The 27635-nt window shown below is 47.8% G+C and overlaps 1 protein-coding gene across 1 annotated transcript; it reads right to left on the bottom strand.

Annotated features, from left to right (window-relative positions):
- LOC119454528 (uncharacterized) lies at nucleotides 1-27635 on the bottom strand. The gene is made up of 4 exons (XM_037716433.1): nucleotides 27310-27635; nucleotides 22043-22216; nucleotides 13026-13177; nucleotides 1-521 (listed from the first exon to the last, which is right to left on the bottom strand). Exons 1-4 carry the CDS (start codon nucleotides 27633-27635, stop codon nucleotides 457-459), a joined length of 717 nt encoding a protein of 238 aa, XP_037572361.1. The 3' UTR covers nucleotides 1-456.

Genomic DNA, 27635 nt, shown 5'->3' with positions numbered 1-27635 from the left:
TAACAGCTGAGTCACTCATTTATTGTTGGCAAACTTACAGAATTTGTCCCTGAAATCTCATGGCCGAATCACTGATGTTCAGTGCCGTTATTCCGTCTTGCTTCGGATACATTGCTGCTGAATGCAGTTACGTTCAAGGCTCGCACCACGAGCCGAGGCTTTAGGATTGCCTTGCCAAATCAAGGTTCACGCATGTGAAATCTGGCACGATTTCGATGACATGAAGTTATCTCACGCTTATTTGAGCAGTGAGCACTTTCAGCAAAACAAACTTGCGAAGAGTTTTACTCTGAAACTCGCTTTAAAGAGACCTTTACAACAAAAGCACAGTAAGAAAAAAAGGGGAGCGACATACAGGGACGGGATGGCAAAAAAGCATCACGAAGTCCTTCATAACAGCAGAAAATATTTTTAAAAAAAGAGGGTGAGTTTTGAGAGTAACAGTTATGGCTGCGGTCACGTCTTCTTCCCTAGTGCTTTGCTGATGCTTTCTGCCTTGGCCTTCCGCTCTGCCTCTTTCGCTGCATCATAAGTAAGAGGAAGAAACACCATTACTCATCAGAACCTCTGAAAAATCATGGTTTGAACCTTTTGTGCAAAAAAAAAATGTCAAGGCTGTTTTAGACTTCCGAAACAGCGACAAAGCATTTTCAAGAAATAAAATGGGTATTCCACAGTAAGCCAACTTTTACCATGCAGTCAAAAAAGAATACACAAAAATATAATAGAAAAGATAACCGGAAAGGCTACACACATATCTGAACAACATGCTCCGCCAAAAGCAAAATAGAATAATTCGTAACTGGTTCATAAAATTTAAAGGCGCTGCAAGAAATAATTATCGCAACCAGTTTTTTTTTAGTGCAAGGAAAGCTTACTGGCCAGTTTGTCCAATCCTCAGTGGTAACGTGAAAAGCTTCATGGAACATTTTTTCATCAGAATCTGTCTACCTTAGTTGCAATTGTACTTAGTCCTATGATGGAAACGCTGACAGGCAAGTGCAATAGTGACTGTAAGCCGGCAGGAGGAGGAAGCAGATGACAAGAGCAACCCTAGCTGTAAGCAAGTATTCTTTTGTTCAATAAACCAATGGTCAAGCAGTTAATACTTGAATTAATTCTTCAATTGCAGCTACTGCTATCGTAGTTTTCTGTCCAACTGCTTGCTCATATACAAGTCAAGCCAAGTTCTTTTTATCCAATCCAATGTTTCGAAAGCAACGCTTTTACACATGATGTTTAGTAGTTTAAGCACCTGTGGTGGTAGTATGAATTGCTATACATGTAATCTGACTCGTTATACGAGTGCTGTCGTGTACTGAGCTATTCAGCAAGAAAGCACCAGCCACAGTGAGCAAAGTCTGGAAGCGCTTGCAAAGACAGCTTCAGAAAAAGAAAGCAATGTAGTCCTTGCACAGGAACACAGCAAAACCCCATTAGATCGAAACTAAAAATTAGAAAAAATTTGTTCATAAATGAAATCAAGAAAACAGAAGCAGCCTGACTGCATATTGACCAGATGGAGCCTATCCAAGAGTGCCAATAATATTCTTGATCCCTTTCACATGCCACGGCACCAGAAACGTCGACAGGCAACAGCATGCCAAGACAGTGTGCTTGCCACTGAGTCAAGACGAGTGACCCTAATGCAAGATTTGATGCCAGTCCGTTGAGAAGCTTATAAACGGTTCTGGACATCCAAAAAGTTGGGGCCCTTAATTACAGCAGCATAATTAATTCTAGTCAATTTCACTTCAATAGCCGAAACTGAACTGTGCAATAGTGCAACTGGTAAAATAGGACAGGTGGGCAAAGGGCCGCTCTACGCGTTTTGTGACTGCTCTTGACTTGCCGCTGCTTTGCGCAAGGTGGCAGCAGGGGTAGTCCAGGCCCATTTTGAAACTCTGCCGTATGCGAAATTACGTAATTGTGAGCAGTCAAACTGTACTTTTATGTCTCGGCCGTTTGAGAAATAGCTTCATGTCACACTTAAGAGAGGTGTTAAATGACGCTGTGTAGTTTCCGTCCCTTAAAATAGACTGCTAGTGCAGATTTGTGTGTGTACAGTGACTGCAGACAAGTCATTTACTTCTTGCTTTACTTTTTAAAGTTTATATTTGCTATTGCATTGCACTGTTAAGCACAAGGCCACAGCGGCCACATTTCGATGGGGGCGAAGTGCAAAGGTGCCTGTGTACGTTAAAGACCTCCAGGTAGTCAAAATGAATCCGCAGTTCGCTACTACGGCATGCCCCATAATCAGATTGTGGTTTTGGCAGGTAAAACACTCGAATTTGCTGAATACAGGTTGGTTCTGGGGCTAAATTGTGCCACTGCTAAGGGGCTGGCAGTTGAAACGAATGAGTGTTGCATGTCCACATTCAAGTAAATCCTTGATGTTAATGATAAATAACTTACTGGCATGTATGTGGAAACAACCTTCACTGATTACTGGAAACCTTACACATTACTGCTAAGGTGTTGACCTAATTATTATTTATTATTAATGTTGTTGAAGTGCCTGTTTGCGTTCTTCATAGTGCACGCAAGGATCTCGTAATACAAAGGACGTAGCTTGCAATATTATATAACGCTGATTGTAAGTGAGCATGTTGTTGAAGTGCCTGTTTGCGTTCTTCATAGTGCACGCAAGGATCTCGTAATACAAAGGACGTAGCTTGCAATATTATATAACGCTGATTGTAAGTGAGCCGGCAGCATCCACCCACAGTTGGTTTTATTGCAAGCAAAGAGCTTCTGACTTGCAAGAAATGATAGTGGGATTATATGCAAAAACTTGGGCACAAAATTGAAGACCTTCTTTCTGGGGTTTTACGTGCCAAAACCAGTTCCGATTATGAGGCACGCCGTAGTAGAGGGCTCCGGATCAATTTTGACCACCTGGGGTTTTTTAATGTGCACTACAACGCAAGCACAGGGGCGTTTTTGCATTTCGCCTCCAACTGAGCCACTGCGGCGGGTAATTGAAGACCTTTACCTTTAACCCTTAGCGGCCCGTTGTCGGGCCCTGCCCGACAAGGGTGTTTGGGGGTTAAATTTCGCGGTTTTTCTCACTGCGATTTGTGCGCATTCTTTATATACATGATGCATCTCCTGAGGCATAAATAAACTTTGTTTGTTGAAGTTTAGTTCTTCTTGCACTAGGGTTCAGCACAATGTTGAGCACGGCTTCTGGATACCAGAGCGTTCTCACTTGCGCTTCTCAGCGAACCGCACGTTCGTGCGGTTCGCTGAGAAGCATGACCACATTTTTACCGTGTGCGTTTTACGGTGGTGCATTTAGTGAAAGCTTCTAGGGGTTTCCATTGTCAATAGCTTTATTTTGAGGCGCACGCAGCTGCAGAATCATGTTGAGAAAGAACAGCGACACCTGCAGTACCGCCGCAACCTCATCCTACAGCTGGTGGGTGACGTGAGGGCTAGAGCCAAAAAGCGAGGCCCGTCTGCGCGGAAGGAGTGCGAGGAAAGGCTAGATGGGAGGAACCATTTCATCTACAAGCTCCCAGGCCAAAGCAGCAAGGACTGTGCCGCTTGTAGCGATCGAAAAACAAACCGAGGCAGGAGGGAAACTGTTTTTCTGCAAAACCTGCAGTAACAACCCTGGCCTGCACCCAGGAGAATGCTTCGAGCCGGTATCACACGCTGCTAAAATATCGGTAGAGGAGCTGCCTGCAGAATGCAATAGAAAAAATAATATCCTGTGAGTTTTTCTTCCACAGTTGGTGGTTTTGTTAGCGGCGCCACAAACTGGCAAAATAGTTTCGGACCAGAACAGCCGGAAAGTGGGTAAAAGTTTCGGACAGCAAAGGGTTAAAGCTGTTGTTTATTTGGTCAAGTACGTAATAAAAATGTTACTTTACTGTTGCCATGATAACCACATCTACCAACTTTACTTCAGAGATCGCAAGGAAGCGATCATGGCTAACCTGCTGCCGTATTAGGTGTCAATGAAAATGCACCAATATGCAAAATGAGAAAACAATAAAGCGGAGGATATAACCAAAAAACCTAGGACGCTGTGCTGTCAAAACTACTGTAAACTACTGTTTCACAACAATACATACAGTACGACAGTTCGTGTTAAGTTACTCTTCTGCACTCAATCAAAGCTTTACCATTTTCACATTTGTTTTCAATGTACAGTAAAAGCTCGTTAATTCAATCCCCATTAATACAGAAATTCAGATAATTTGGACAGGTACTTCGGTCCCAGCCAAGGTGCAGGTTATACAGTTAAACCTGCTTATAACGAACCTCCATATAACGAATTCCTGGATATAACAAAGTTTTTGTATTCCCCGCTGTGGCTCCATAGAAGCACATGTATTTGAAACCTCTACGTAACGAAGTGACAGCGGGAGACCCCCTCGATATAACGAATTTCACCCCAAATTTTGTCATTTTTGTGCGAGCAGCAACCGGAAGCACCTTCGCCGCGACGGAATGCGAAGCGGCGGCATTGCGCTTGGCGCGCTCGAATTCACGGCGCAAAAGCGAGCCCACGTGTGCGTGCGTGCGAGCTTGCGCGAGGCGGGCCTGCATCCCTCGACCCGGCGATCTTGCCGCCGCAGGCGTGACCTTTCCCCTTCCCTTCATTCAAACCTGACCCCGCCGCTTGCTGCAGCTGACACAGCCCGCCAAGCTGGCACTCTCCTTTTCCTGTTGATGTTGCCGAAGGGGGGGGGGGGGGGGAGAAAAAAAATGCACTTTTTTCTTTTTTTTCAGCGCGCTGGCTGCGTCATTTCACTAACTTGACACTAGGTGACACTATACGACGCCATCGTGTCGCTCGCTCTACGTTTCCGACGCCTCGCGCTTGTGCGAAACAACACGTGTCCACGCATCCAGTACCTGGTGTGACATTCGAAGGATGAGTGCTTCGACGAAGAAACGCGAGATATTGACCTTGTCTGCAGTTCGCTTTGAAGATAAGCCTGCGCGGGCGCACACTTTTTCCACATCGCAGATCGCTTTCAATATACGGCGGCCCCCGCTGAAGTAAACGGCTCCCTTTCTCGCCTTCCCCGCCGTGCCTAGCGCGGAAGTGCGCTTCCGCCCCCCTCCCCCCTTCTCCCTCGCGAGAGATTGAGTCTGACCGGGGCAAGCTTTCACTCGCACACACAGCGTACGGCGCGCGGCGACGATGTTGCCATGTTTGGACTTTACACGGAACCTCAAAGTGACGTCCACGGGGACGGCACAAATGCGGTTCGCAATAAAATGCGCTTCTGCGCGGTTACTACTCCGACGGCGACAGCGAATTCGCACCCGCTACCGGCAGCTTCTCCGCGTTACCGGGAACTTATCTCGAAGGCCATGCTTTTGTGCGCGGCAATCGGCAGCATACATCATGGTGGCCATGTTGCAACTTCACTATCGCTGGCGACTGTCGTCCGGGCGTCGCAACTCGAGAATCGAACGTCTGCGCACATGACATGTTGCCGATGTTGTGCCTGTGCGTGTAAACAAGAAAAATAGTATGCACTAACCGTTTGGTGGGCAATGTGCGACTACGGCTTAAGCGGTGGGGTTCAATGGAGGCTGAGTGGGGGAATCTTCGTGACTATGTTTAAACCGCAATTACGCATTAAGCGGGTACGTATTAACGAGGTTTGACTGTAGTATCCTTACTTCGTATAGCTGCCTGCTAATTTGCTGTCGCAATCGCAAATACCTTCGCCTTTCGGGCGAAACTGGGACATACTAAAGTATGTTGGGGGCACGGAGAAAGAATAACAGGAGGCGAAACTCTGGGCCAGCGCAAGCGCGAGCACTGGTCGTGATAATGTCACGCTGGGAGAGGAGGAGACGCGCTGGTGGTGAACGTTGGCGCAGCGCCCCTTGCGGCGACGGAAGGAACTACTTCCCTCGCAGTCGGGGTCGGAGCGATGCGCGCGGCCGCGGTCACGGAAGTAAAAAAAAAATTGCTCTCCGACGGCGCCCGGCGTCGTCTGCTACTGGCCACTTGCGCTGGCTTGTCTGATACCGCAAAAAGATTTTCGCCAGCGCGGTTCGCACTCAAGGAATAAAATACCTGTAGACTGTCATGGTATAAATATTTTTTCAAGATTTAAATTTAGGATCACATGCTTTTTATGCGGCAGTAATAGCAAGAAACTAGAGCACTTGAAGGACCAGACGATCTGCGATCATAGCCAGGCGCGTATGGAAAACTGCACTTGGTGCTTTTTCAAATTTTTCGGCGTAACAAAAAACGAGAATTTGTTTCATCGTGCACTATAAAAAGTACCGATCAGAGTATGCGATACATAGCTACCATGCAGGGAAACTAAATTTAATTATATTTCTGCGGCAAGTTTGGGGAGACGTGGACAGACGGAACAGCAGAGTAGAGCAGAGTCTGCCGCTCGCTTCGCGCAGTCAGAATCATCCCTTCTAAGTTTTGCAATTCCTCCATTGCTCCTCTACGATGCAAGTGTTCGTTGTGTACACGTTTCATGATTATCGAAAATGGGGCACCGATGCTTCGTCCCAAACTGTAACAGCAGATATAAGTAATGCGCGGAAAGCTCCAAATGACGAATGCCTGCAAGAATGGGTGAGATCTATAGAAAGCGAGGATCGAGAACTGACGAGAAACGACGTCTGCTGATTTCCCTAGCGGAACGCTCAGCAGGCGTAAATACTACGCTGACCTTGGAGGCGCATTCTTCCCTGACCAGCCGAAAAAGTCGTTATTGCTCCTTGGGGCGGTACTGGTCGGTCCCCGTCTCATGGCGCTCCAGCCAGCTTAGCGAGAACACGTTGTAATAGCTGCCGTCTCGTTTAGCGACAGGCATCGTGTTCAGCTAGCGTACTCGAGCTGTAGCTACCTAATGCAAGCGTGGCACACTGGCATCAAGCATCCGCGCGCGAGCAGATGACAAGACCGAGCCTCGCGCTCCCCACATCCGCTGCATCGCTTCGGCAAAAGCGTCACGTGACCATACGTCATGCATCCGCGTTTGGTAGGGGGCGCTGTCACGACGTAGCCGCCACGCTGCAGCGTGACATTATGACGACGCGAGAAGGAGCTGAGTTGCGCCTCCCGAGTTATTTTTTCTCCGTGGTTGGGGGTAAATCTACAGCGATAGTACATACGGTAAGCGTTTCTTTTTCAAGTTTTCGTTCCGAACCTGCATATATAACGAAATCCTTATTATAACGAAGTTTTTCGGGAATTTGTCAATTTCGTTATATCCAAGTTTAACTGTACCCCTGTCAAGCGGGCAAGTTAAGTGCACTTACGGAGAGTGTCACTCGGTTTAAGTGCACTTTGCTAAATCTAAACGTCGCAAGTGGAGTGTCACTCACTGCAGAGTGTACTCCGGTCGAAGTGCGTTCCCGGAACGCACTTTGGTAGCCGAGTGCGTAGCCTCATCGCCAGCGGTTTCAATGGTACAAAACGTAATGCATAAAAAAAGGACACAGAAGTTCATTTTAGTGGTTGAACAGCTCTTGCGCACAAATAATAGCCTAAAACACATTCATATTCTGTTCGAGCAGGATCAAATGCCACCTCGTCGCACGCCGCTATGTCGTTCTGGATTGGCTAGGCATTTTTCTTGGCCGGCATTGACTTGCCACACTCTTATAATATAAAATATTTTCGTTTTTTGTTGAAAAAACAGATTAAGTTTGTTTTAATTAATAATACAACGTAAGACAACCACTCTTTAGAAGTACTTTTCTTTTTAATCTACATCTTCACAAAACGCACTCGTAGTCTGTTGGCATTTCTTTTTACTGCGAGTGCACTCTGTTTTCCCGTTTAGAACCGCGTAGCCTAAATTGTCGCTCAAGGTACTGAAGTGCACTCCCCGTAAGTGCACTTGACTTGCCCGCTTGACAGGGGTATTAGACTATACAGCTAAAAGTTAATTTGGCAGAATTCACCTGTGCACCAGATAACCTGAATAAATGCTCACTGTCACTGCAAGAGAGTGCGGTAAAGGTGGTACTTGCACTACTACAGTGAAACCGAAATGTGCGACCCATGGCCACAGTCATGGGTCAGTTGGTGGGGTGACAGCAACATCTCAGAGCATCTGCTTTGTAGAGTTCAGCTCTTAGGCGACCGTTCCTGCATTGAGCATCGGTGTCCCTTGGCGTAACCGAGCAAACGAGCACAGAGAAGGATGAAAGTACAGCAGGAGGAGGAGAGTATGATGAAAGGGTGAGCGCTGGTGTGGGCTTCACTGCACATGCGCTCCGCTTGAGCAACGCATTCCTGCGTTCATGCTTACTTTCTGAACAATGAGCGAAGCAACCGGTGTAAAAGCTTCGTCTGCCGCTGCTGCTAAACAAGCTGCCCGAGCAGAGGCTCAGCACCGCCACTGAGAGGACTCAGCTGTTCAGGATTAAATTCTTTGCCACAATATATTGCGAATTCAAAAACACCTAAACAGCTGCGCTCGAAATTCTGATTAGGCAGTATTGTAATCATCGAAACAATTTTTTTTCTTTCTTCCTAAGCCCTCTTCACTCTGCAATAGCCCGATTTCGCCGAGCCATCAGCGCCATTTTCTGCAAGTTTTTTTTTTCTTCATTGTTGCCGTGTTGTGCATGCAGTCATTGTGCGGTGACCTGACAGAAACGCCGCCAAAGCAACAGAAGTACGAGGAACGGACTTGGCGACTAAATCGAAATATTACGAGTGTTGAAGAATGGTGCATCGCGACAAGTCAGCACCCAACATATGTGAAGAAGAGCACGCTGGGCACATATGTTAAAAACGGACAACAGATCTTGCAAGTCTTCGAAAGCAAGAAGTTTCATGTTTCAAGAAAGCGGCTGCAAACCACAGCTCATTCTCAGCTGGAAGAAGCTTTGCTTTGACAGATGACTGACTCTCACAACAGGGATCTGCCTCTGAGTGGACCTTTGATAATGGCACAAGCAGAGAAGTATGCAGTGATGATGAACACTGATTATTTAAAGCTTGCAAAGGCTGGTTCGCAAGGCACCAAGACAGGCACAAACTCTTCTTCAGAAGTGTGTGCGGGGAAAAAGGCAGTGTTGACGAAGGTTTAACCACTGAGCGGAGAAACTTGCAGCTGCTTCAGCTCAACCCTGCATATCACATAAGTGATGTGTTCAATGCAGATGAAACTGCATATTTTTAAGGCTCTTCCAGACAAAATGGTAACCTTCAAAGAAGACCCATGAATTCGTGGCGAAAAGAGGAGGAGCACCTGCCACTTGTCATTGGGAAGGCACAGAAGTCATGCTGTTTCAAAAATATCAAAAGCCTTCCTGTCGAATACCGGGCAAACAGAAAGGCTTGGATGACCTCGGATACACTTTGATGCTGGCTGCAGCAGTTAGACCAGCACTTCCTCTTCTAAGGGCCGCAAAATAATAATGGTGGTTGACAACTGCAGGGCACATAACTGCACGATCCAACTAGAAAGCATTAAAGGGGCCCTGAACCACTTTTTGTCGTAGTGGCGAAGACATTTGAAGTGAAAATAGGCTAGTTCAGAAATACTTTGCTGCAAAAAGTACTTCAATGTGTTCAGCAGAAGCGGAGTTATGGGCAATCAAACATGGCCTCCGCTGTGCTCCCTTTCCTTTTTCAATGCCTTGCACTGCAAACGCTATGGAGGGGGGGGGGGGACGTGGCCACAACGCTCCGCCTTCTAAATGTCACCATGGCGCGCTGTTCAAATTTTATTTTGGATGTTAACATAGACACCACGACTTCAGATTTTGGTGCCTACAACGCGCTCAACGTAAGCCAAGCACGGTTGTGCTCAACGAGGCGCAGCGCGCTTAGCCAGTGGACTCGTGGCGGCTGCGGTATAGCCGACCGCAACGACCAATAGCAGCAGTGCATTGGAATGCGCTTTATTATGAAATAAAGCCCACAGAAATCAGAAATCATGGCTTCCATTGAAACAAGAGCGGTTGAGATAAAGGTGATTTCGCGCTGTGCTTGCGAGCACCAGGCACCGTGTACGACAGCAAAACTTGGCTGAGATGTTCACAGCAGCGTATGCTATCATAGGACTATGTTATTTCACCAAGCCCAAGGGGTGGTTCAGGGCCCCTTTAAACTTTTTTTTTTTTTGGTGCCTAATACTACTTCTGCCTTTCAATTCATGGACAAGGGTTTTATTCAGTAGGCCAAATCAAAATACTGAAGACTCACTAGAGCAGATGCTTTTGTGCTCCAAAGTTAAGAAACAATACAAAGTGGACCTACTCAGAGAAGTGCACATTGTTGCTCCCGTGTGAAAGAACACACCTCCACATGTTATGGCAAACTGTTTTCCGCACAACGGTTTTGTTAGGCCTGGGCCCAAAGATGCGGCAGTAGTCGAAGAGGTGTTGGTTAAGCCCAGCGATGATTACCTGAGCTTTGATGCTACTTTGCCAGCTGATGTGACAGTCACTGACTACATCATCGACTATGGTGTCGCCACAGCTATCCAGCTATTCAACAAAGAAATTGTGAATGATGTTATGGGTGCCCAGGAAAGCCACGTTTCTGATGAGGAAAGACTATACACGGAGGTGCATCTGTGACCTCATCGCACCTTCAGGGAGGCAAGAGGCACTTTTAGTTTTATAAGATTTTAGTTCTACACTTCAGACTTCCCAGAAAATTTTAAAAATTTTCTATCTAAACGTACAAAACACCGAGAATAAGCATAATCTACGCAAAGAAAAAAAATTCACCGACAATTACGATACTTCCCAATGCGAAAATTTGAACACAGCTTAAGTATATTGGCTGGCGCAGTCAATCTGTCTTGTGCGGCATGTTGCAAATGGAGCAAAGCATGGCACTACTGCCTCGCTAATCGGGAGATCGTGAGAGGCAGTGTGTGGGTGAGGCATGGGCGGTGGCGTCATCGGTGAACAGACTACGCATGCTATTCTGGTGCCATCTTGTAGCCATCGTTGCTGCAGAGCCCTTCTTGTGCGGCACTATGCTTTTTTTTTCTCACACTATCGCCACACCCTCCTCCTCTGCTTTCCTTCTTGTGCTCTTCGCTATCGCTGTCTTTCATCCCCCGCTGTGCTCCGTGTTCACTCTTTCATCCTTCGCTATGCTCATTCACTTGGTTACGTCGAAGCTCGCCGCAGGAACGAGCAGCTACAAGCTGCGCTCTAAAAAATATTTCGTGGAAACTTTTTCAGCTAGAGGATCAACACCAGGCAGAAAATTGGAAGTGGACTACACCCCAAAAACTTAAGGCTTCATTTGAAATTCATGCTGACAGCCCATCATATGTGAACCATAGGTGTACACTTCATTTGTTGTGATCCCACGTGTGACACCCCTGCAGCCGGCATGTCTCCTGTGATCGTGCTTGAAAAAAAAAGCGAGTTGGTGCCAAACTTCTTTCTCCTTCCTCAACGTGTGTTGTTGATCTAAACCAACAAATGATGCTTGCTGCCGGTCATTTAGCGTTGGCCGAAGATATTTAGCAAGAAACTTCGTACTCAATATCAAAACACAGCAAGAAAATTTTTTCTGGTATTCTGGTATCTATACAAACTTTTTTTTTTAGTGTATTGGTTATTTCTGTGTGTGACTGTCATTGCATTACACCTTCTTTCTTGTTCTTTCCGAGGTTTTACGTGCCAAAACCAGTTCTGATTATGAGGCACGTTGTAGTGGAGGGCTCCGGATTAATTTTGATGTGCACTACGACGCAAGCACACGGGCATTTTTGCATTTCGCCTCCATCGAAATGCGGCCACTGCGGCCAGGATTCGATCCCGCTACCTTGTGCTCAGCAACGCAACGCCTTAGCTGACTGAGCCATCCTGGCGGGTATTACACCTTCTTTACCCTTCTGAATGTTATTGTTATTATACCAAAACACGGCAAGAAACTTTTTTCTGGTATCCTGGTATTTATGCAAACTTTATTTTATTGAGTGCATTGGTTATTACTTTGACTGTCATTGCATTACACCTTGTGACTTTTATTGTTTTTACTTCAGTCATGACTGTTTTAACGTAAATTTTTCTTATGTATGCCCCCCTTATGTAATACCCCAACAGGGTATTACATAAGGTCGATGTTGCCTGTAGGCCACAATCGTCAATAAAGGATTACCCATTTTTGGCTTACGAAAATTGTCACGACAGCCGGGATTTGAGCGAAAAAGTATACGACTATGACATAGTATTATAATGATCCAATTTGATTTTATTTCTATTGATCATTCGCTAATTCGGCATTCAGATAATTTGGACATTCTTCCAGTCCTGTGTGATGCGAATTGATGAGCTTTTACTGTACACTGTGTAATTGTAACTTAGAACAGTTATTCACTTTCTAGCATATTTCAAGTGTATTCACAAGTACTATCAGCGTCAAATGAAACTTGAACAGCGGAGCGTGAGGTATAGTGCCTGCCGTCCAGTCATCACCATTGACAGGCGCGCACATCCATTTTGGCAGCACTGCGCTTGCAGCATCGAACCAGCACTTTCGCACACCGATACTCTAGCTGCTATAGCTGCCAAGGCAAAGCTAGGCCTAGTTGCATTGGCGTTCGCTAACAAGCTTACGTCAGCTTTCCCACAACACAGTATTGTTATCCAGTAAAGCATACACAATGTATTGCGGTGAAGAATACCAAGAATGGAAAGGGACCACTGTCACGGGACACCGCATGTCTTCTTTTATTATACACTCGTGCACCTGCCATCTATCACTGTATCACCGATACGTCTAATAATGTACTGGCAGGCCTTCAGAGCTGTTTTGGACATGCCTGTGGCAATTTGAACCCTTTGGGGCAGTAAAAGGCATGTAATCATTTTTTTTTAATGTTTCGTAGCCTCTATAGGGAGTCCGAAAAATCGGTCGTTGACCATACCTTACAATGTGTTTGTTTGAATTTCTGATTGGTCGATATGCCTGTAGCTTACGGACTGCTGCGGAAAACTACTGAGACAGAGTATAACGAAATTGGCGTACAACCCCATGCTATAACACCACTGCCGTCTCTCAGAGGCAAGCAACCAAGATCCCTCACCTTTGATCTCCTCTTCCTTTTTCCGTGCCTGCTCCTCGCGCTGCTTGCGGATGAGGGCTAGGCGTGCAAGGTCAGCACGGGCCTCCTCTGTCTTGCCAGCTGCGTGCATCTTCTGATAGTGCTGCTTCGCACGCTGTTTCTCCAGTTCCTCCCTGCAGTGTGTCACAGCAGCCTCACAATGAGCCATTGTGGTACTAGGCACCTGTTGCATACTTAGCAGGCAACACTGCGGGAGCTACGAAACTAGTCCAGTATAAAAGTCTCATTCAGAACATTTCACAGTGCGGTTGTTTTTGATGTGCAAAACTTCCTACAGAATAACTACTTCATTTGTTAGAGCCACAACACCTGCACGTCGGGTTTGTTCAAAATGCTTATTATTGGTGCACCTTTGCGCTTTCAATATGCGATATACTATAACACGGTCGCGAGCATAGGCACTACACTGTGGCCGCTGGTCGCAGAAACGTTTCTTCACTCGTTCAGTAGTAATAAAACCTAGTTGCCAAAAACACCACATTAATGAACTTTTCGGAAATCCGACGCTGACGTCCAGAGAAGAGAAGAGGGAAAAAAAAAAAAAAAAAAGCGAGAAGTGAACGGCGCCTGCGCTCCCTTTCTACAATCTTCCTCTCTCTTTCAGCGAGCGCGGAAATGCGTCGCAGGAGCAGCGGCTGGTGCGCCAACAAAGTGCAAAGCTGTGTCACTTAAGACGAAGCTGTAAATTTTGCAGGACTCAAAGAAGTATGAGCTCGCGTAGTCGATGACATCGACTATCCTGAAAACCTGGAGCGCCACCGACCATGAAGGCTAGAACCATTGGCCATGCCAATCAACGAAAAAGGCGGGCTTTGTGCGCCAGTGCAAAACTCCCCAACATGGTGGAAGCCGCTGACATTACCAAACTCTGGGAGCACACCGATACTAGCGATGAAATAGGTGGTGCTTCGATGGAGGAGTTTCTGAGTGCAGGTAGTGCTGCCTCGTTCTGCCAAGAGATCTCCAACGGGGTGATAGTTGTCGCGACAGACGGAGCCGTTGGGCGATGACAGCAGCGGCAGTGACAACGACATTGACAATGGCCCGTCTTTGACACTGACCTCGATGTTCACCCAATGTGCACTGTTGTTGATTGAGTGGCTCATTGATTTCATACACGCTAAATTACAGCTGCCAGTGTTCGCGCAGCTTCTGCGAAAGCAAGTGGAGATGTCCGACTATTTCAGGGTGCCTAGCACTTCACATGCTATTTAGATGGATAAATAAGCGTTTAATTTTTCACAGACTACTTTCTACAATGTCAATATTTTATTGCAACTTGCAAATTTGGTTTCAGAGCTACAAAGGTATCTTTGGCAGCCTTTTTTTTTAGGGCAGTCCAGATATACTAATGATCGTTTATAACGATCAGAGCTTTCGTTCTTGATATCATTATAAGTGGACTTGCACTGTATAACCCACTTATAACGATCCCAGATATAACGATCAAACGGTTATAACCACATTTCAGTATGGAAACTGCTTCCAGATATAAAAACATTTTTCAAATCGCTGTACTGTTATAACGAATGCTTCAAACCCGGTCACGGTAAAAAGAAGCACACGAAGTAGCAAAGCATCGAAGTTCGACCAAAACTGGGCGCACGGCAGTGCATGCCTCAATTTAGTCCAACCGTGACAATTATACGGCCTTCGAGATGAGTGCGCGACCACTGCGTGTGGATTTCGGAAGCTGCGAAGAAGGTCACTTGCTTTCAGCACATACCTCTAGGGCAGGGGTTCTCAAGCATGGTCGCTCCAGGGAACCCTGCTAAGCTCCATTAAGCGCCAAGGAACCACCCCCCCCCCCCCCCCGAATTAACCGAATTAAGATGTCCTAAATAACCGAATGTCGAAGGTATCAAGACAACAGACAAATGCTTAACTACGTCAACACGCTTTTATTTACGCAATGAATCGGCAAATCCTGTTTATATTTAGCACAACACCAGTGCGGAAGCTGAAATTCTCATCCTCTCATAACTGGTTAGCGCTAGCAGCGGCGAAGGCCTCGCACGCGTACATCCCGATTATTTTTCCGCCAGTCAGCTGCTCGCCAACAAATTGTCCGTCCATCGCGATGTAGCCGATGCTCTTAATCTTCGACAGCTCTGCACTGAGTCGAAGCAAAACTATTTCTTGCCACAACCGCTGCGGACGAAACCGCGGCCGCTATCGACGCGATCATGGACGGCGGCCTTGCAGTTCAGAAGGCAGGCAGCCGACGCACGCACCAAGTCAAAACGAAACTACCGTTCGCTGCAAGAAGTGCGGACGAAGCCGCGGTCGCTATCGACGTTACCATGGATGGCGACTACACAGTTGTGAAGGCACGCAGCCGACGCGCGCACCGAGTGAAAACGAAACTACTGCTTGCCGCAACCGCTGCGGACGAAACTGCGGTGGTTATCGACGTGATCATGGATGGCAACTACGCACTTATGAAGGCATGCGGCATGCCGTCAATGCGGTGTTACGCACGGTGATAAACGCAAGAATTAAGTCTTTAAGGGCACAATTAGGCACGAAGCGCTCCGGCGTTGCTGTCAATCAAGTGCCGCGCACGATTGCCGCTTAGGACCATGGCGATGCGGACTGCGCCGCTTCGTTTCGGTTGGACGCTAGCGCCGTTCTTTCTCCTATGCGGCGTGTATTTGTGACGTTCCGCACATTTTTTTTCTTCATTTTTAAATTCCTCCAACGTATACGTCAGTGCGCACGCAATCGGCACCTACGCTATCTAAGAACGGGAGAAATGCGCATGTTGGTAAATTACGGCCTCAGAGATTCAAGTGCGAAAGCTTAGGCGCGCTGCCCGTTTTCTGAGGTTGGATGGCTACAAGCTGTTTGCGGATTTATTGCGCAGTTTGCGCGTTGCCGTTACGCACTGTGCTGTGCTTTTTGACACACGGGCATGAATAATGGAGGTTCTGTGGATCGAGCGCACCTTGTTTTCGCCGTTTTAGCCACTTGGTGACGCGGAAGCACGGAAATTTATCAGTGGCTCGCGGAACTCCGAGCAGGGGCCTGCGGAACCCACTTTGAGAACCCATGCTCTAGGGGAATGCGGGGAGGATGCGTACAGCATAAGCATAAGGTACCTAGGTAAAACAAATTTTTAATCCAGGCCCTTAAATAAACAGCATGGCACGTGTGCTGGTGTGATATCAGATGCTACGACGGTGGCACTCTCGTTTTTAAACAATTGTCTGTGCGCACACCAAGTGCATGATGTCTATTTTAAAGATTTGGAACGGCCATCTCTGTCCTTCTACCAAGGGAACAACAACCCGCTCGAGGGTTCCTGTCGTAACTCCCGCGACCTGACTCGGTGAAAATGCTTCTTTCTGGGGTTTTACGTGCCAAAGCCAGTTCCGATTATGAGGCATGCCGTAGTGGAGGGCTCCGGATAAATTTCGACCGCCTGGGGTTGCACCAAGTGCTGCCACCATGCAATGTTGCCAAGAATCGGTGGCTACTAAGCGGTGATCAAGAGATCACGATTCGACGGCGCTTCGTTTACGAGTTGCTGATTGCTGATAGCTGTTTGCGGTGACGTAAGTGACGTAAGGAAGCGACATAAATAGCGTAATTTTACGGCTCTTGTGTGGCTGACAAGCAGTCATAATGCCACGACCACGACCTTTGCAAAATGGCAGCATGTCGCACTAGTTTCCAAAGTTTACGCTTCCTGGCCAACTAGAATGCTTCGCTCGCTTAAGCAAATGCAGTCGTGTCCTGCTGGTAGTAAAATATCACAAGCTCTCGAATAAAAAATGTTAGCTGCACTAGCAGCTTCCAAATGACAGGTGATCAGAACCAGGTGCTGTTTTGGAAGGGCTATGCGACGCCAGATTAAATGTCATTTCTTAAGATGAATGTTTGTAACGGAAGTTTGCAGCTAGGTGCGGGAATGCACCGGGAACAAAAATGACACTGAAAAACTGGTTTTAGAACTAAAGCGCTGCCAAATTGTAACTGCTGATACCAGCTTCAGTGCAGTTCATTTTTTAGCATTTTTAAGGGCGAGCCCATATACAGTGTAGACCGCTTATAACGTAAGTCTCCAGAGTCGCGAATATCCGCACTATAACCAAAGTAACAATTTTCAAGGCCCGCACATATGCAAAACATGTGCACCGAGCCGCCACGCGTATGCGACAGTCGAGGAATGCGGCTAGAACGTTTGCATTCAATTTACAGTCGAATCACTTTAATTCGAACCAAATCACGCGGCGGCGCCTCCGACCGGCATTGCACCGGCACAGCCATAGAGTAAAATGCTTAGGAGAGACCTCTCAATGTGGTAGGCGAACGAAACAAAAAAAAGAAAAAAGAAAGAAAGAAAGAAACAAACACGGCGGAAATTTCACCCTCTCTCAAATGGAAAGGTCGCCGATTCTGCGTCGCGCTGGAACATGCGTGTACGTGCCGACGTCTCAGCCACGCTACCGTCGTCACGCGTAGAAAATGGCAGTGAACCCTTCTTTCTCCTTTATGCTTCCTCTACTTTCTAGTCACGTGTTGACCTTGCACGCTGCAGCTACGGCACAGAGGGAAGCAGCGGCGCTATCCCAGGCCGGCCAACGAAACTGCCCACGCCGGCAAACACTCGCTTCCCAATAACGGCAGAAAACGAAACTTCGGGGAGCTGGCGCCGGGCCGGCTGGAGCGGCGGCGGGCGCACACGGTGACAGTCGAAAGTGAGGGAGCTACGAGGGAGGGCGAGGGGAGCCACTGAAGCGGCGGAGTTTCTGAGGCAAAATCCGCTTCTAGCCACCGTACCGCTTCCCTGCCACCCTCCTCCCTCACATTCCACGATCTCCGCGTGCGCCCTTCGCCGTGATGTGCCGGCGCCGCCCGCTTCCTGAAGTTTCGTTTACTGCCGTTATCGTTGGCCGGCATTGGCAGTTACGTGGCGCTCGCTCGCTATGCGCGCCGTGATATTTCACGACTCGCACTCAAGATTCTGGTTTCAGCCTCACTGGCTGTTCGTTCGCACCACGTGCCCTTCTCCTCCACTTCGTCTCTCTTTCTTCCTCGAGCACTCCTTGGGGCGCCCGTTTGAGGGGAGCGTTCACCATCTCCGCTGACTTCCGTACTCCCAGGCAGCAGCCGCACTGTAACCGGTATTTCGTTTCCCACAACTGCACTATAAGCGATACGTGTATACATGGAGAGCTATGGGAAAATTAACGGGAGTCTGAAAAGACCGCACTATATCCGGTCCTGCACTATAAGCGGTTACGTTATAAGTGGTCTATACTGTATAACGAACTACTGATATAACAACCACTTTTCGCGGAACTATTAAGTTCGTTATAAGCGGGTTCGACTGTCTTGAGCCCTGCGCTCCACCCCGCCCCTGCAAGTGTGCTTTTCCTAATGGAGACACCATCCCTCTTCATACCGTCGCAAATGCTTAATGCCGACAAATTTGAAACAGCACTGTTTTGGCAGATGCTGTCAAACAAAAGATTGAATCTGAAGGGCAGTACATGCCATGGATGAAAAATTAGCAAGGTGCACTCAGTCTTGCTCGCTGTGTATATAAAACACTCGTGCAAACTGTGCCCATTTTTTATCAGCAAGAGCAGATTGACATTCTGTTTTCAGAATGTGAAAGGCTTCCCGGTTTGATAGGCGCTCCTCAAGAAAGTGTGGATGATGCTTGATCGTTTCACTCAGTGGCATCGGGCATGGAATGCCAACCTGCAGATGCTGTGCTGCCGGGTTTGTCTTCTTGTAGACAAAGGCTTTCTGCGAACAGCATTTAGGATTCTGCGAGCAACGAAAACGAATCCGACCCCAATCTCCGCTTAGACAGATCTTTACAGTACAGTTTGAATTGAACAAAACCATTGCATTCGTGCTCACACCATTAAACGTGAGTGGGAATGGGTCAGATGTTCTCCGAGCTGAAAGTCACTCTTCAAACTAACAGCTTGTATGTAGGGTCGGCAGTCACCGATGCAGGGGCCGGAAAGAAGTGCCGAGAACAATGATGTATTGGCTGCGAAGCATCAGAGCACCGAGCTGCATGCAACAGAAGTGTGGAATTTTCAGGGCAGTCGAGAAGCGAGAACAACTGGTTCCAACAGGAAGTTGGTTCCGAAACCAGACAACGGTTTCCCTAGCTTGTTGCCCAAGAATGACCATTGACCGTTTAAAGAGAATACTGTTGGTATCACACATTCACATGCGATTCGCAGTACAAGTGCGCTGATGCCGGTGCAACGTGTATTCATATAGGCTAGTTTGCTTCCATGGTGTGTTCATTCCTACCTTATCTTCAATAAAAATACACAAGCACTTCGTTGCGCGTGAGGTGGATCGCTATCTTGAGTCTGGGCAATGCAGGCTTTCAAGGTGAGTATTGTGACTAGTACATCAAAAACCATTTCGTAGTGTGAGGGACTTGCAACGACCGTGAACAAAAAATAAGTCAAATTTTGTGAGTTCAACGCAGCCTCGGAGAAGCAAATTGGCAAGTTCCAGTTTCTCACAATTTCGGAAAACTGTCCGAGATGTGCAGAGATCTCAGATAAGCTTTAGATAGGCAAATTTTACATTTTGAATTCGATATATCGAACTATTTCGCGATCCCCTTTAAGTTCGGTGTATCCGGGATCGACTGTACTTCAAATAAATGCACGTTGTCTAAATCACGTGGGTATTTCTGTGAGAAATGAGTTCAAGGATGTACTGTTATAAATTATCACGATTAATTTTCGGGCTTTCAGCATAACAACCTTTAAGAATAATGAACAATTTGCCACAGTCCCCTAAAGTTTGTTGCATCGGAGTTTCACTGTAGATACCAAAGATCTGCAACGCCTTCAGAGTGTTACGTACACACAGCTATATCTTTCATATGTGAAGCACAATTTTTTGGCCACGACGCAAGCAGTGAGAGAAGTCTCGCTAGCCTTTACAACGCTGTATGAAACAGAGCATTGAAATTATGGTTCTAAAAAAAAGTCCCCACGTGCCTCTTAGCCAGTTGCAGTGATTTAAGGGGTCCCTGATACGGTTCGGACAAATTTTGTACACGCGTAGGGTACAGCTACAGTACTTCTTTCTGGGGTTTTACGTGCCAAAACCAGTTCCGATTATGAGGCACTCCGTGTGGGGATGCGCGACTCTCACGCGTCCCCTGATGTTGTTTTCCCCGCATGTCTCCTGTAGTCCGGCTTCTCCGCGTGGCTAAGCCCGGCGGTGGTCGTGGTGGTTGCGGCGCGTTGCGAGAGATGGCGCGAGTGTCGCGATGCTAACGCAACCGAACGGCGGGGTGACTTGGGGGAAAAAAGGTCGAAGGCGCTCTTTGGGTTGGGATCGGTGAGCGACGCAGACGTCTCGCGTGGCTCGGAGCGGGGCACCAGTATGGGCGAACAAGGATCGTTCGAACGCGCCACCGTTCGCGTGACCGCACATGTGAATGACTAGGCGATGGTGTCACAGCATGGGGCGAACATATTTGCTCGCTAATGGGTCGCGGTGAGTCGGACTTCCTCGATTTGTCGCGCACCCATGTGAATGTTCAACTGGTTGTAATTCGGCTAGGGTGCATTGGTGTATGAAAGGCGCAATAAATGCCCTTGTGATGGTTTTGCACTACTGTATTGTCGTTCCTTTGTCCCAAGAGCACATGTGAGACCTCACAGCCATAGTGGAGGGCTCCGGATTAATTTTGACCACCTGCGGTGCTTTAAGGTGCACGACAACGCAAGCACACGGGCGGGACTACAAGTTACCCTCCTCCCTAGCCATGCTTTTTCTCAACTCGTTCGCCAAGCGATCGGGGCTCAGCTCCGCCTTCGCTGGCTCTACGTCATGATGTGACGTAATGGCGTCTACTTCCGGTTGTCTTAGAGCCAGTGCGAAGGCTTTCCAACCTCTCCACTAGCCGCCTGGTAGTGGAGGGCTCTGGATTAATTTTGACCACTTGGGGTTCTTTAACGTGCACTACAACGCAAGCACACGGGTGTTTTTGCATTTCGCCTCTATCGAAATGCGGCCGCCGCGGCCGGGACTACAAGTTACCCTCCTCCCTAGCCATGCTTTTTCTCAACTCGTTCGCCAAGCGGTTGGGGCTAAGCTCCACCTTCGCTGGCTCTATACGTCATGATGTGACGTAATGGCGTCTACTTCCGGTTGTCTTAGAGCCAGTGCGAAGGCTTTCCAACCTCTCCACTAGCCGCCTGGTAGTGGAGGGCTCCGGATTAATTTTGACCACTTGGGGTTCTTTAACGTGCACTACAACGCAAGCACACGGGTGTTTTTGCATTTCGCCTCCATCGAAATGCGGCCGCCGCGGCCGGGACTACAAGTTACCCTCCTCCCTAGCCATGCTTTTTCTCAACTCGTTCGCCAAGCGATTGGGGCTAAGCTCCGCCTTCGCTGGCTCTATACGTCATGATGTGACGTAATGGCGTCTACTTCCGGTTGTCTTAGAGCCAGTGCGAAGGCTCTCCTACCTCTCCACTAGCCGCCTGGCCGTCGATTCCCAATGAGAGCTATCCAAGCAGCATGCGTTGCGAGCGTCCTGTTGCAGCGCCGAGCGTGTCCGGTATTCCGGTAACCACAGGCGAACTGGGCCTTTTGACGGATGACAGTAAAGATCGGGCAAAGTGGCTGAAGGCGAAATGTTGACAAAAAGAATGTCCCAATAACAGAGTGCCGAGCGTTTGAAGTAGAGGCAAACAAGCAGAATTGCAACAAAACATCGGTAAGAGTTTACTAATGCGTTTGAACTTTAAAATTCTTGCTAATGTCACACAGCACATGGCAATGATGATAGCTGTATACTATTTCCAAAAAGACAAATGACATGAGTTAGGAACCAACACCTCCACATACAATTCATGAAATATTAGCTCCGAGATCGTAATTCACAAGGGGACACTTAATTTAACAATCTATGTGCACAGGTGCCTGTCACTACGAGTTGCCCTCAGCAAAGCAGAAGCGGCACTCACCGCTCACGCCGAGAGAGCTGCGGTGCCTCTTCCTCGACCTCGTTCAGCTGGGCCACCTTCTTGGGCTTCTTCTCCACACGATTCGGGTTCTGCACCTCAATCAGGTGCTCCACGCCCTTGGCCTTGGCCTGCAAACAGACGAAGACAATAGAGAGCCAATCACACTTTATTTTACTATGCAAAGCAATAATGGGCTAGGGCAGGGGTTCTCAAGCACGTTCATTCCAGGGAACCCTGCTAAGCTCCATAAAGTGCCAAAGAACCCCCTACCCCCGAATAAACCAAATTAAAATGTCCTAATTAACCGAATGTCGAATTATCGAGGGTATCAAGAAAACAATAAACAAATGCTCAACTAAATCAACACGGTTTTCTCAATGAATCAGCAAATCTAGTTTCTTTTTAGCATAAGACCATTGCGGAAGCTGAAATTCTCGTCATCTCATGACTGATTAGCGCTAGCAGCGCTAATCAGAAGGCAGGCGGCCGACGCACGCACCAAGTCAAAACGAAACTACCGTTCGCTGCAAGAAGTGCGGACGAAACCGCGATCGCTATCACGCTACCATGGATGGCGACTACGCAGTTGTGAAGGCATGCAGCCGACGTACACACCGAGTGAAAACAAACGAAACTACTATATGCCGCAACAGCTGCGGAAGAAATGGCGGTGGTTACTTACGCGATCATAGATGGCAACTACGCACTTATGAAGGCACGCGGCTAGCCGCCAATGCGGTGTTACGCGCGCCGATAAACGCAAGAATAAAGGCTCTGAGGGCACAATTAAGCACGAAGTGCTCCGGCGTTGCTGTCAGTCATGTGCCATGTACGATTGCCGCTGCGGACCACGAGGAAGAAAAATATTTTCCTTCCTCCATGCTGCGGACCACGGCTAACCACGGTGATGCGGACTGCGCCGCTTCGTTTCGGTTGGATGCTAGCGCCGTTTTTGCTCTTCTGCGGCGCGCATTTGCGGCGTTCCGCGCATTTAAAAAATTTTTTAAATTCCTCCAACGTATACGTCAGTGCGCACGCTATCGGCACCTACCCTTTCTATAAATAGGAGAAATGCGCACAGTGATAAGTTACGGCCTCCGAGATTCAAGTGCGAAAGCTTGCCCGTTCTCAGAGGTTGGGTGGCTACAAGCTGCTCAGTTCGCGCGTTGCTGTTACGCACTGTCATGTGCTTTTTGACACTCGGGCATGGGTAATGGAGGTTCTTTGGATAGAGCGCACCTCGTGTTTGCCATTTTAACCCCTTGTCGAGCGCGGGACCAGGGAAAACTTATCAGAGGCTCGCGGAACCCCAAGCAGGGGCCTGCGGAACCCCTGGATTCCGCGGAACCCACTTTGAGAACCAACCAATGGTGTAGGGCACCACAAAGCTCGAGTATAGACTATGTAGTATGATGCTAAAGTGCAGTCCTCAACCTGTTTTCAGGGGCAGGCTACAGGAGATCCGGAGAAAACATTTGGCACACATTCAAGTAATTGAGGATAGTTTCAATGTAGTGAGGTAGTTAGCACAATCAAAATTAATTTTGATTGTGCGGCGATTCAGAGCAATGTGCAGCAGGCGTTTGCGTTTGAACAAAACGAGCAAAAACAATAATACAGCGTCAACTGCTTTGTGGAGTAAATTACCTTTAAAAATACCAAGACATGTAATCTGAGAATATTTATTTTCATCTTATTCATATTTATGCTTTCCATACAGAAAAAGCAACAGTATGGGACACAAGGTATGCAGTAGCATATGACCCTATGTCAAGTCCAGTACTTGCACACTTTTTCAGTCACAGCAAACACATTTGTAAGCGACTTGTAGCATGTCTGTCTAGCGATGGCAAGAAAAACGCCTCCGACAAAGCACTTCAGGTAAATAGAACCCCCTGCATATGCAATTTGACTCCTTTGAGTTCAATGAGCTGATCATTTCCACACCCAACTACTTTGCTGAAGGCAGTATTGTGTTTGACACGATGCTTGAGGGGCTGCGTTACGTTAGTGATTGCTAAAGAAACATTTTTTCTTTTCTCATAATATAGTGGAACCTCGTTGATACAATCTTCGTGGGAACCAGAAAATAAAACTTATCATCCAAAACAATCTACAAAATGTAAAAAAACAGGCTTACTTGGTGACAAACTCACTAGCAAAGCTTCCTGTGGCGTCAGGTGATACTGCTTCGCATAACACGCGTGTGTAGCGGAGCAGCATCACGACACCACACAAACCGCAGCCCACACACTTTTATTTAGCAACTTTAATATAGCTCGCCAGTTTTCACTGAACTTTCTTTTTTTTTTTCGAAGTCCATAAACAAGTTCTTTTGAAAGATAAGTTCCTTGACCTAGCTGCGAAGGTCACGGCACCACGAGGTCAAGAATTCCGAAACAAAGTAACACCGCAGAGCAGCGGGCTACAACGGGCGATACGACTGGCAGACAAGGGCCAGTGTTTCATTCAGCCACGTGACCGCATGAAGATCTCGCCTGAAAACCCAACCAAAACAAGCGGGAGCGAAAGCTGACGCGAGTAGATGATACTGTGAGCACGAAAATAGCGGTCGGACGGGTCCGCATCACACCAGTTTCCCGAGCCACGGCCGGTCAGGAGGCACACGCTCCCTTCCTTCTTTAAAGAGCGAGCGCAACGCCTCCAGACCGGCCGTGCCCGCACGTACATCACTGATGGGGGCAGCTCTCATTGGTGTGCTTCGCTCGCGGATCGTTTGCCACCGGGGGGGTATTTTGTAAGAGTCCACCTTGTGGACTTCGGCTGTCGCGATTGGCTCCAGCATGAGCGCGAAGGTGCCAGCCAGTCTCGTTCGCTTCTTCTTTCTGGGGTTTTACGTGTCAAACCAGTTTTGATTATGAGGCACGCCGTAGTGGAGGGCTCCGGATTAATTTTGAGCACCTGGGGTTCTTTAACGTGCACTACAAGCAAGCACATTTCGCCTCCATCGAAATGCGGCCGCCGCAGCCGGGATTCGATCTCGCGATCTCGTGCTCAGCAGTGAAACGCCTTAGCTGACTGAGTCACCCCGGCGGGTGGTATAATTCGCGCTCGTGGTGCTGGAACCAATAGCGACAGCCGAAGTGGACAGTCCACAAGGGGGATTCTTACAGAATAGCCCTCCCCCCCCCAGGACCAATCCCTTCCACAGCACGAAAAACCTGCTTCGCGGCAGCCTTTGTGGCACGCGTCTTGCCACCAATGGCGCTGGCCCTTAACATGCTCGTGGGTCGTTGGAATATAATTTAATCTAGAACACTTGAATATAAAGCAAAGAGTTTCAGAAATACCCCCAGTTTTCAGTCGTATCATCCAATTTCAGGTGAAAACGTGACCGTATCAACCGCATGAAAATACATTGCTCCTATGGGGCGTTGGCGGGGAAATGGAAAGAAAGCGCATCATCCCGAAAAACTTATTACGCAGAATCGTATCAACGAGGTTCCACTGTACATGCATGATTTCCTTTCTGTGCTTTGATCTGGTTGGTAAACTTTGTTTAATCAAGAGAGGCAGAATAAAGGAGAAGGGCAGGGAGGTTAACCAGATTGGAAGATCCGGTTTGCTACCCTATGCTGGGGAGAGAGGGGAGGGGGAGGTAAAGTGACAGCAAAGTAGAACTAAAGAAAGGAGCGCAGTCACACAATCACAGTCGGTCACAGGTGGCACAGCAGAGTAGTACTTGCAGCACTATAAATATCTGTTCAGGCTACAGCCGCTTGTCCAAGTCTGTTGCTCTTAAAAACTGCAACAGTGCCCTCGTCGCCCTCCTCTGTGATGGCTTGTGATGTCAGCATTCTTTCCTTTGTTAGGGGTCTATGGTCAAATCGTGCTATTGCAATTGCAAGAGATAGTCTCTTTTTTTTATCAAGAAATGTGACATGAACCATAATGCTTAAGTACAGTCGTTCTCGCCAACTCGGGCGAGAACGACTGTGCTTTGAGGCTAGTAAAGCTGAGGCTAGTAGATCATTCTGAGGCTAGTAGGTCATTCGCATCGCCATCAAAATCGTTTTCTGGCTCAGTCGCCGTTTTTCTATGCTTTGTTGTGTTGAACGTTGTATCAGTAGCCATTCAGTGTTCATTGAGCGTGCTGCATAGTATCGCCTGTGTTAACTACGTTGTGACCCAAGGTTTTCGCTGCAGTAGGCTACTCCGATCAACTTCGACAGTAGGTGGTATCGTGCATATCTCCAAGAAGCGGAGCATGGCGCCAACTCTAATAACTTGGGCCAGAAGTATCCGAGTCGAATTCTGGCGAACGTCCAGCTGACACCTAAGTGACACCTTCGCAGCTAGCGCTGGTGACGAAGCGCTGCAAGTACAGGACGATGACAATAGCGCAGAAAGCTGCTGTCATACTATCATACTGCTCATACAGAATGGCCGGTCACAGGTTGAGGTAGCCCGAGAATTCGGCATTTCGAAGCAGACTATCTCAGTCTAAGTCAAGAACAAAGGTAAGATTCTTGGAGCGACTGAGAAATGTGCTACGGCCCAGAAGAAAAACCTCCGTCAAGGCACATACAACAAATTTGAAGAGGCTCTGAATATCTGGCTAGGCACCATGGTTGCGCAGCGCATTACCATATCTGGTGACCTGCTGAAGCAAAAGGCCGAGACACTCGCGCTACGGATGGTAATCAGAGGCTTCAAGTTCAGTGACGGCTGGCTTCGCAACATTAAGAAGCGATATTGTAGTACTCTTCAATGAAGCGCACTAAACAAACTGGTTTATTGTGGGCGAACTTGTGCCCGGAAACTTAAGACTAAAATACACTCACACAATTGGCAAGCAGAGTTAACAGCGTCCCGTTCCACAGTCAGCCACGTCCGAAGATTGAGCACACGCGCAGCCGCGTTCGTGTGCACGAGAGACACGCGCTGTCTCGCCATGCGCGAGGTGTTGCTTGCACTCTTCTAACAGCGGTACGATGAGACACCTGGAAGGATACTTCGCGTGGAGAGATCTCTGCGGCATTACTCCCCCTCAGAAAACGCATCGTCCCAATGCGGGTGAAGGAAATTTCATATACAGAAGTGTTTTCATTGTCTGTCGAAGTACGGCTTCATGCGGACTACATGTATGACCTCTGCAAGGTTGTGGCGCTTTGATAGTGCTTGTCCATGAGGAATGACTTCGTAATTCAGGTCACCTACTCGGTGAATAACTTCTTAAGGACCAAAGTATCGGCGAAGGAGTTTTTTCGGATAGGCCGCGACGACGCACTGGTGTCCATACCCACACTTGATCGCCTGGCTGGTACTGAACTTCTCTGCGGCGCAGGTTGTAGTAGCTGGCGTCCCTACGTTGTTGCTGGCGTATACGGAACCGTGCCAACTGATGGGCTTCTTCAGCTCGTTGTAGGAAGTCGTCCACATCGTATGGGTTGTTGTTGTCAGCATCTACTGGTAATATAGCATCCAGTGTGGTTCTGACTATGCGGCCATAGACCAGTTGAAATGGAGTGACCTGAGTTGTCTCTTGAACAGCCGTATTATAGGCAAAAGTAGCGTAGGACAAAATTGCGTCCCATGTCTTATGTTCGAGATCGACATACATGGACAGCAT

This window comes from Dermacentor silvarum, chromosome 5, assembly GCF_013339745.2.
Source record: "Dermacentor silvarum isolate Dsil-2018 chromosome 5, BIME_Dsil_1.4, whole genome shotgun sequence".
Lineage (NCBI taxonomy): Eukaryota > Metazoa > Arthropoda > Arachnida > Ixodida > Ixodidae > Dermacentor > Dermacentor silvarum.
Note: the sequence above shows the minus strand (reverse complement) of the source record. Positions and strands in the feature narration are given on the sequence as shown.

Excerpts from the sequence above, each read along its gene's own strand:
- LOC119454528 (XM_037716433.1), bottom strand. The coding sequence starts at position 27,635 with ATGCTGTCCATGTATGTCGATCTCGAACATAAGACATGGGACGCAATT. Across the intron at positions 13,178-22,042 it reads CAGCTCTCTCGGCGTGAGCG|GGAGGAACTGGAGAAACAGC; the intron begins GTGAGTGCCGCT and ends GACACACTGCAG. Across the intron at positions 522-13,025 it reads AAAGGAAGAGGAGATCAAAG|CGAAAGAGGCAGAGCGGAAG; the intron begins GTGAGGGATCTT and ends CTTATGATGCAG.